We start from the raw sequence: 10,647 nt of genomic DNA, 5'->3' as shown, positions 1-10,647 counted from the left end.
TCCAGCTTCTGGCTATTATAAATAGGGCTGCTATGAACATAGTGGAGCATGTGTCCTTTTTACCGGTTGGGACATCTTCTGGATATATGCCCAGGAGCTCTCATTAGCAATTTATCATATGTTAAAAATACCCAATTCTGGTTGCTCTTCCAGAAGACAGGGATTGATTCCCAGCACCCACATGGTGGCTCACAACCATCTGTAACCCCAGCTCCGGGTTCAATGCTGGTACCAGAGACAGAACTGGGACCCAGGTGTGCAGGATACATGCAGGCAAGACATCCATATACATAAGACAATATCAAAATGAAAAAATCTAATTCTGAGAACAGCACAGCAGTCATCGTGGTAAAAGCTGCTGGCTCTTCTAACAGCTTGGGCTGCCAGTCAGGGAAAGGTAGAGAACAGGTTCTGGGGCAGGGGTGTAGGCTGCTCAGGGTCACTTGGAGAACACCTGATGTGTTTTTGTTTTGTTTATTAGCTCCTTTTATCATCCCCACCCTAACGGTTGGAGAAGTGTGAGGTCCTAAGAGAGCAGGGACAGGTCTAGACCTTGGATACTAGTTGCTTAAAAGTATTTTGTGGGACTGATAGATAGATGATTCAGTGAGTTTGATACAAGGCTTTATGAACTGAGTTCAATCCGTAGAACACAAATGGAGGAGGGAAGAGAGAAGACTCCTGCAAGGTATCCCATGACTTCTGTACACAGGCTATGGCACTCTCCCCAACGCAAATAAATGTCAAAATATTTGGAAGTGCCAAGATTGCCTGGATGAACAGACAGCCTCAAACTGTCTATTCCAGATGTACCTAAGTGATTGATGGTAACACCCAGGGAACTAGTTAGAGGAGGAGGATGCAGGGAAAGAGACAGACATGCAGACATGCAGCTAAACAACAACCATGTGAGAGAGACAGAGAAAATATTAATGTGCTCTCTTTCATTATTGAAGGTTGTCAAAATCCTACCAGTAAAGCAAGGTACTGTCTATCTGCCAGAATGAACTTTGTTCATGTGTGTGTGTTGTGTGTGTGTGTGTTGTGTGTGTATCTTTTTGTATGGATATATGCACTGGTGTATACATAGGTGTTGAGGCCACCAGTCAGTATCTGTAGTCTTGTTAAGCTACTCATACCTTAGTTTTGGAGACAAGTTCATTCACTGAACACGAGGCTCACAAATTCTGCTGAATCAGCTGGCTGGCCAGGAAGCTGCAGGCTCTGCCTGCCTCTGCTTCTCCAGCACTGGGGTTAGAGACATGCGCTGTTGTAACTGGCTTTGTACACGGGTGCTTGGGATCTGAACTTAGGTCCTCACACTTGTAGCTCAAACACATCACTGACTTTAGCCGTCTCCCTAGGCTCCAAATCTTGTCTAAATCAGACAGCTGGGTGCAGCACTGCTGATGTGGGGTGGGGATGTTAGTGGCGATACTGACAGACCCTTTGTGTGTGCAATGTCTAACTGGGGCACTTTAGTGGGCACAACCTCGTTTAATCCTTAGACAAATTTATAAGCTAGATTAGGTTCACCTTGTTTTATAGACTTGGAAACAGCAGGGAGTAATGAAAAACTTTCTCAGCTTCCAGGCTGAGATAAAACCAGAGCACAGCCCTGGGTCTGTGTGTTGAAAGCCAGGTCCCAGCCCTTAGGTTCTACCTATTGTTTCTGTGGTTTTGCCAGCACTTAACCCTCAAGAAAGCTCTTCCCCCATCCTTCAACTAAGAATGCAAAGCTCTTATTACTTGGCTCTCATCTAAAGTTTATTTAACAAAGAAAAGAATTTTCCAAGTTAACCTAGAAATCTACATTTCTGTTTCCTCTGCTATAACTCAAGAGGGCAATTATCCACCATACTTGGAAGTGATGACCCAAAGCCACTCCTGCAAGGGAAGGGAAGCCCATATTCTAACCTGGACTTCCAACACACCACTGTCTTCTTCACTTCCTGTAAAAATAGAGCTGTTTTGGAAAACAACAACAACAACAACAACAAAAAACCTTTTATCTAAAAATACACCAGCAGCAATCTTGCAATTATGCTCCTCTGTGGGAAACTTCTGCCTGCTGCCATTCTATTTCCTGAATGCAGAGGTCTAATCTGTGGCCTGTCACACCAAAGGCTGGTGTTGTGCAATTAACCGGAAAAACCCAAGGCTATGTAGGCTTAGATAACACTTTATGTGTGTGTCTGTGTGTGTCTATATATGTGTGTATGTGTATCTGTGTATGTGAGTCTGTCTCTGTGCATATGTCTGCCCCTCTGTCTCTGTCTCCCTCTCTCTGTCTCTCTGTGTGCATCTGTCTGTCTGCCTGCCTCTCTCCGTGTGTCTGTCTGTGTATGTGTGTGTCTGCATGTAGTGTAATTAACAGCTTTACTTTAACCTGACTGCCTCTTACCTCACCTGTCAGAGACCTGGTTGAGATCAGCCCCAGCCCTCTGGACCAAACCTCACAGGCCCTGTCCTCTCAGGCCGGGCTTCCTCTTCCTGCCCCCTGTCCCCAGGCCTTGTCACCTTCTCTCTTTTCCATTTGGTGTCTCTGGTTTGTGGAACACTGCCAAGCTTGCATGTGAGCTGTTGCTGTGACCAAGTCCTTAGAAAGATGACTCCTGTCATCGTGAGCTGGTGGCTCTCACTTTCACAATCAGTAGAGCCCACCAGAGGAGACACTGTCTCAAACTGTTTTACTATGGCAAAAACATGCTACCAACTGTGAAAATTCACATGTAATTTTGGCAAGGAGATTTACACCTTGTTTGTCTGGATTCTTTAAGAGACACGTGTGCCTGTGGGCAATGTGGGACAGTATTGGGGCTATATGAATCTGTAGGAAGTAACAAGACTCTAACAGGAATTTTCATACCATAACCAACTATGAGATGGTTCCTTTTTGAGCATGATTACAGCTCTAGCCCCGAGACAGGAAACAGGATTGAGACTAATGGGTAGAAATGAGCAAGTGGAGACCAAAGGTGGCTAGAAATGGGTACAGATTTCACAAATGGTAAGGAAGGAAAGATTTTAGATCTGTAGACAATATTCTTATTTAATCAAAATGCACCCTAAGATAATGCGCCCACCCCCACCCCCAGCACACACAGGAGAGAACATGAACAATAACCAGGGTGCTGACACGACAGTCTAGATCTAGATTCTGTACCAGACCCAGGGGTCGACATGAAAACCTAAGAAAAGGTCCTGAGGCTGCTCACCAGCCCCTCAGGCTGTTCCCTGGATGACACCGAAGCTACCGTGCTGCCTAGCCCCAAATGTCTGCAAGGTTTGTTATAGCCACTGGGATAGGTATTGCCACAAAGGGTACCCAATCACACCTAAGCCTGTCATACGGTCTTATAGGGACCCCATGTGCCCTGCATGCAGGGCAGGGTCTGATTCTGTTTTCCTAATTGAGAGCATGGCATTGTATCAAGTACTTGCCTAGACAAAGCCACTCAAAAACATCTAGGTACTAACAGCAGCAGCAGTAACAACAACAACAGTAACAGCAGCAGCAGCAGCAACAACAACAGTAACAGCAGCAGCAGCAACAGCAACAACAACAGTAACAGCAGCAGCAGCAGCAGCAGCAACAGCAACAACAACAGTAACAGCAGCAGCAGTAGCAGTAGCAGCAGCAGCAGCAGCAGCAGCAGCAGCAGCAGCAGCAGCAGCAGCAGCAGCTAATGTTTCCTGGGATTACTCTGACTAATTTGTGCCCGTCTGTTTGTGTCATCTTTCAACTGTCCACTACAAAGATGAAGAAAGCACAGCAAGGTCTAAGTAGCTTGTTTAAGTCATACAGGGAACATTTGGAGCCTGGCCACCCATGCCACACCCCTGGCTCCTTACTACATGGGAAGGGAGAAGAAAAGCCCAAGTTTCACCACAGTGGATCACAAACTAACAGAAATTTAAGTTAATAGAAACCAAGACAAATACAGACAGAGAAAACCTGGCCGTGGTATCCAACTGCAGATTATTAACGTTAGGATAAAGTGAATTTAAGATTAATATGATTTCTTGGTGTGGCAAGAGTTACATTGTAAAATTTATTTTTTTTCCTCAGGTAGAATTGAGACTAGAAAATTCTGAGACTGAAAGAGAGTGGTGGAAATCAATAATGTGTTTCTGATGGAGATGTGGTTCTGAGGGTGCCTGTCTCCTTCCAGGCACGAGGGAAGGGGCAATGTTTATTCTCACGTCTGTGGAGGCCAGCTATAGGAACTGCGGTCTTCTGCAGTGTGGCCAAGCCTTACTCTGTCCCTGCTGTCACTCTCTTCTCTGAGGTTCTATCTTTAGGATAGAGGATGGCTGTGGATACCAGCTCTCAGTCTAAAGGAAGAGGAAGCCCTGCCACACACCCTAGGGTCACTTGCAGAAGCCAGAGTTGGGTCATAGTAGGCTATACATAGCCAGGGACCTCCAAGCTGGCACGTTCTCTCTGCCCATCCCCCCTTCTAAGGTCTAGTTCCACATGGAAGTTGGCTGTTTCTCTTTCCCTCCTTCAGACCCAAGGCTTCCCTAGTCTCCACAAGACACTTCCAAGCAGTGGGGAAGGGTAGGGAAATGACAAAGTACATGCTTTGATGTGTGCAGCCAGCTGTCTGGCAACGGAAAGGCCCAGGGTGGCAATGGATTTATTTCACATATCTGCTTATCTGGCATCCAGGGGAACAAAGGTCCAGTGGCTGGGAAAGAAGAACTGGGGTGTGGCAGGTTTAAAAAATAAAAACCCACAGTAAAACAGAGTCCATTGGCGGCCTGGTGACTGTGTTCAGTGGAGACCCACAAGAGCACTGACACATTAGCCTTTAGTAGATGCATTAAGGACAGGTCCCCACCATTTTAGCACCCAAGCAGGTGCTTGCTGCTCTTGCAGCATCCCGGGTCCTACTCACCTACGCAGTTATCACACAGGCTGCAGTGGGAGGCTCGAGGGGGGCGGAAAATCTTGCAGGTAAAACAGTACTTTAGTTTCACGGTCTGGCCATTGATGACGACTTCTTTGGTTCTGGGAGGCGGGCGATACCCCCCTGAACTGGTGCCGTTGGCTATATCTGCCGGAAGAAGGAAACACAGCACACACGTTCAGAACGCTACGTCAGCTCTGTGGTCCCTGTCTCCTGATCCAGGGGCCAGGTCTAGTTGTGGTCAGTTCCTAGGGCAGCAGCCACCACATTTGACGGCTCTGGGTTAGCACGTGCAAAGGTTGCTTCATGGAGAGTCCAGCTGAGCCTGTTCCTGCTGGTGCTCTGCTCCAAGGCTGAAACGGGGTATGGCCCAGCTACTTGAGAGATGATCTACACTGGGCTATACCCACACCCTCCTCTGCAGGGCATATATAGGGGACAAGCCTTAGGGCTACTTGGTAAGAGGTACACAGTGACTGAAAGAGGTGGGGTGGGGCTCCCCCTGATCTAGCTACCAGTTCACTAAACTTGGGTCAAAACCCTAGAATGGTATTGGTTTTGTTACAGCAGCAGTCTTGTCCCAATTAACTCAATGATCTCTTTCACTTTCCTCCTTGAACTGAGTTCTTAAAGCTAGCAGCGGCATCTCCCGGCTTTACCCACTGGCCTCAAACATAGCAGTATAGGAAGGCAGGAAGGAAGAACCACTTTACAAACAACCCCAACACCCCTTCATGATAAAAGTCTTGGAAAGATCAGGAATTCAAGGCCCATACCTAAACATATTAAAAGCAATATACAGCCAACCAGTAGCCAACATCAAACTAAATGGTGAGAAGCTGGAAGCAATCCCACTAAAATCAGGGACTAGACAAGGCTGCCCTCTTTCTCCCTACCTATTCAACATACTACTTGAAGTCCTAGCCAGAGTAATTCAACAACAAAAGGAAATCAAGGGGATACAAATTGGAAAGGAAGAAGTCAAAATATCACTTTTTGCAGATGATATGATAGTATATAAAAGTGACCCTAAAAATTCCACCAGAGAACTCATAAACCTGATAAACAGCTTCAGTGAAGTAGCTGGATATAAAANTAACTCAAACAAATCAATGGCCTTTCTCTACACAAAGGATAAACAGGCTGAGAAAGAAATTAGGGAAACAACACCCTTCACAATAGTCACAAATAATATAAAATACCTTGGTGTGACTCTAACTAAAGAAGTGAAAGATCTGCATGATAAGAACTTCAAGTCTCTGAAGAAAGAAATCAAAGAAGGTCTCAGAAGATGGAGAGATCTCCCATGCTCATGGATTGGCCTGCTTGTGGACGTTGTACATCGTGGTGCGCACTAGGCTCCGCACCACGATGTACAACGTCCACAAGCAGGTATGTGTGTATGTGTGTGCACATGTATGTGTGTATGTATATGTGTGTGTGTGTGTGCACATGTATGTGTGTATGTATATGTGTGTGTATGTGTGTGCACATATATGTGTGTATGTATATGTATGTGTGTATGTGTGCATGCATGTGTGTATATATGTGTATGTATGTATGAATGTATGTATGTGTTTATCTGTGAATATAAGTGTGTGTATGTGTGTAGGTGTGTGTGTATGTATACACAAGCTAAGCAAGTCAGTTCCTTTTTTTGATTTTTTGATTATATATTTTCTTTATTTACATTTCAAATGTTATCCCATTTCCTAGTTTCCCCTCTGAAAATCCCCTATCCTGTCCCCCTTCTCCCTGTTCCCCAGCCCACCCACTCCCGTATTCTGGCCCTGGCATTCCCCTACACTGGGGCATAGAGCCTTCACAGGACCAAGGGCCTCTCCTCCCATTGATGACCATTGATGGCCATTCTCTGCTAGATATTCAGCTTGCTTTCTACTGTGTGGGTTACAGGGTTAGAACTCAGGTGTTCAGATATGGTGGCAAGCACCTTTATCCATATAGCTGGCCCCTAAGTCTATTTTTTTTAAAAGATTCTATATCTCACAGCCTGGTTCTTCTCCCTGGTCTCCCATGAGAGTAAGTAGGCAACTGGTTACATCCCCACCCCTGCACACACTGACTCTCGATCTGATGTGCACAACAATTGAGACCCCTGTTCTAGAGGAAGGTATGGCTTCCAGCTTTGCTCACACGCTGGTTCCCCACAGCCATTCTAAGGCTTGGGGCAGGCAGCTGTAATGTGACCATCCAGTGTCAAAGAGAAGAGCAAGAACCCTGTAAGGGCTTTTGCTAAGACTCTGGAGTGGTTCCAGGGATCTTCGGAGCTGGCAAATTGAAGGTAGGTGCTCTGTTAACTCTCACCCACTACCACACACGACACACTTCTGCAGACTCCCAACATGGCAGGCATTAGTGACGTCATCAACACAGACCCTCCAAACAACCGAGGTAGAAGTTATCTGGAGAGCTCTGAAACAAAGGGTGTCCTTGTCTTAGCCTCAGAATTCTGATCTCACTGGGGTGGGCAGAGTGAGGCTTGGTGATTTAAAAGGCTCAGATACTCCAATTGGTGGCCAAGGCTGGAACCACTACTGTGGGGTGAGGTCTACACAGCATCTATTTTATACAACAGCTCATCAGAGACCAGACCTCTTGCTTAAAACCATAAGTAGCCATGGAGCCAACTCTAGGGGCCATGGCTACTTAACCTGGATACTTTTTTTGGTATCTTTTCCCAAAATGGCATCCAGGTGATCTCCCCACCAAGTGATGCTAAGGCCAGCAGCATCTAGTGTGCCTGCTGGGAAGGGAGGTGTGAGAACTGGATGAGGTGGCCTCCCTAAGCACCAGGCTGGAAAGGACAGACTCAGAGCACATCAATGACAAGGGAAGATCTCTGTGAACACCGGCTGGGTGGCCTTGAGGCCTAAAATAATAACTCGGGAGCTTTACATCATCTGTGATATGAACTAGGTATACTTAGCACTACCAAACAGGGGTTTAAAACACCAAAAGATCAGTTATAAAGAAGAAAATCAAATACCTGTGTTAATTGCATCTGAAAGCGTTGGAGCTGAACTCCCATGGCTAATACTTGGAAATGCCAGAGCAGGCAGCACCAGCACCTTGGACAAAGCCTACCTTTGCATAGCAAGGGTCTGACAGAGTGAGCTCATGGGCACTCCTCACAACAGACCCTATTGATCTTATAGCTCCAAAGCGCTTCTTTAGGAAAGATTAAGTTTTCAGGACACAGAGTGAGCCGAAAACTAGGATCTAACAGACAGAGCAAACTGTAGCTGAAGAAGTTAGCCCCAACCCCCAAAACTCTTGAATGAGATAATTGGAAAGTTAATATTAAAAACAAAAGTTGAGGAGACCAGATTCAGGACCCATGTCTGCCATTAACTGACGGGACAATCAGAGATAAAAAGAAAAACAAACAACAACAACAAAATAATGGGACAGCCGGGTGTGGTGGCGCACACCTTTAATCCCAGCACTTGGGAGGCAGAGGCAGGTGGATTTCTGAGTTCGAGGCCAGCCTGGTCTACAGCGTGAGTTCCAGGACAGCCAGAGCTATACAGAGAAACCCTGTCTCAAAAACAAAACAAAACAAAACAAAATAATGGGACAATATTCACAAAGGGCTGCCCCTGCTGCACAGGTGCTGGGTGGTTCCCAGGCAGCTTAGGACATCTGTGGCTGCCTGCCCAGCCATTGACCTTCCTGTCTAGCCCTCCTGTGCCTCTGGACCAGAGTCACTCATTGCCTTTGCATCAGCTTCGTTCATTCCCCCAACAACCCTCAGGCAGCCTTCAAAATGTCCACAGAGTCCTCGGAGCTCCCACTTCCTATAGCAGTTAAACATGGAGCCTGTATCCCCAAACCTTGCAGCAGCCCTGTGCTCTCAGGAGAATCCAGCTGCTGTACGTCTGGGGGATCTACACAGTGGTCTCTGCACTGGGGCATGGGGCTGGGGTGGATAAAGGCCCAGTTCAGGCTTCTCTTCTGATAGTAGAGCCAGCGAGTAGCGGCGCTCTTTTGCACCCATGGGCTCACATTGTGTTTAATTCATCAATTTATTCTGTCAACTGGGCTCTGCTGCACCTCTACTGAGTGGCGGCCTCAGTACCTGGGGCTTCAAATACTACCCTAAAGGCAAAAGTTTTTCTTCAATGTTCAGACTGAAGCTGGTGGCTGGTCACAAAGCCTGGCACCCGTTGAGCTCCTCAATGCCTGCAACCCCAGGTATGTGGCATAAAGGGTATAGCTGAATGTTCTGGTCTAATCCCCAATTATTCTGTGTGGGACTTTGTGTATATGTGTGCACTCACACAACAATTGTGCCTCTGTTTCATAGAGTGTCTCTTTGTGGTTTAAATACAGCTCTTGAGAAAGAATAATCAAGTCTACAATAGCTAATGGTTGAAGAACACTAGAATTTTCGGGGAGAGGGTAAAATTGGTTAGCTTGGGAATTACTATTTCCCAAGGGTATTTTGCACAAGTATTCTGAAGGAAAACACAAAAGCCTGAAATGGCTTTTACATTCATAAAGCTCCCTGCTGATAATGGTTGGGAGTTGTTGGCAGAGAGGTGCAAATGATAATGTATACTTGCTTGGTTATGTCTGGCACCAACCTTGCAATCAGAGAACTAAGGGCCGGAGGGGACAGGAAGGAGTGGTTGGCTTCATGTGCTCTGGAATGGGAGACCAGCAGTGATGGAGGCATCTCAAGGAAAGAGAAATCTTGGGCTAGCCAGAGACTTCTGGTAACTGTTCCTCAATATATGGCGGCTTTTTCAAGGCCTTTCTTTCTCTGGGAAGCCATTAGTTTCTTTTGAGAGACCAGGGTGCTTATATCACAAAGCTGATTTTCACTCTAAACTGCTACTACAAATAACTAAGACTGCTTTCTTAAAACACGAGAGAGAAAAAAATGTCACCTTTGAAGATGTGGATTAAGATTCTCCTTCCAGCTGAAGGCTTTATCTGGAATGGCAGTCCCTTGTGTACTGGGGTTTCACAGACCATTAACCAGATGACAGGGCATCTGCCAAAGTGGTGGGAACCTCTGCTAACAGGAGTTTAGTCAGCGTGAAGATAGGGCAGGGGGCAGATGTAACTTCATACTCTGGTCCACAAGACTCTACTGCAGTCTTGGAGTATGGTTGTTCACTGCTACACACACAGTCATGGATTTAACAAATATAAATATCTACCAGATGTCCGCTAGAGGCCCAAAGTCTTCCAAGTGTTATGAATGCAGGACAGGAGAAATCCTTTGTACTTTGTGGCACAGGCTCTAGGGAGAGCTGATAAATTCAGTGAACAGAATTCTGCTAATTCAAATGCACAAACAAATTGTACTACAGACTAGACCTCACACTTGGCTGGTGGCTGGGATCACTTTCATCTGGGGGTGATTCTATCCACAGGGGAAATGTGAAAATGTCTGCAAACATTTCTTTATTTGTCACAAGTGGGAGGGAATACTCCTGGCACCTGGCGTGGAGGCCAGGCATTCTGGCAAACATCCCATAATGCACAGGCCAACCCTTTACAAAGAGGAATTTTACAGCCCATACATGAATAGTATTTTGCTGGAGAAGCCACTCAAAGTGTGGTCCCTGAACCAGCAGTCTCGGAGCCATCAAGAAGCTTGGTTGAAATGAACCAGTTTGGTGCTGCCCCCACTCTGAGCCCCCTTGTCCAGAATCTGCATTGTCAAAGATCCCCAGGTGATCTGGGCTCCTGTGGAAGC

The 10,647-nt window shown here is 46.3% G+C and overlaps 1 protein-coding gene across 4 annotated transcripts in view; it reads right to left on the bottom strand.

Annotated features, from left to right (window-relative positions):
• Positions 1-10,647, bottom strand: part of Zdhhc14 (zinc finger DHHC-type containing 14) — a 260,087-nt gene that overhangs the window by 64,860 nt on the left and 184,580 nt on the right. For all 4 annotated transcript variants that reach the window (XM_021186296.1, XM_029471060.1, XM_021186298.2 and 1 more), the window contains exon 3: positions 4,905-5,063. In XM_021186296.1, the coding sequence (XP_021041955.1) occupies positions 4,905-5,063 (159 nt within the window). The remainder of the gene's footprint in view (positions 1-4,904; positions 5,064-10,647) is intronic.

The sequence above is a fragment of the Mus caroli genome, chromosome 17 (assembly GCF_900094665.2).
Source record: "Mus caroli chromosome 17, CAROLI_EIJ_v1.1, whole genome shotgun sequence".
Taxonomy (NCBI): domain Eukaryota; kingdom Metazoa; phylum Chordata; class Mammalia; order Rodentia; family Muridae; genus Mus; species Mus caroli.
The sequence above is the reverse complement of the archived record's forward strand: the minus strand, read 5'-3'. Positions and strand labels throughout refer to the sequence as shown.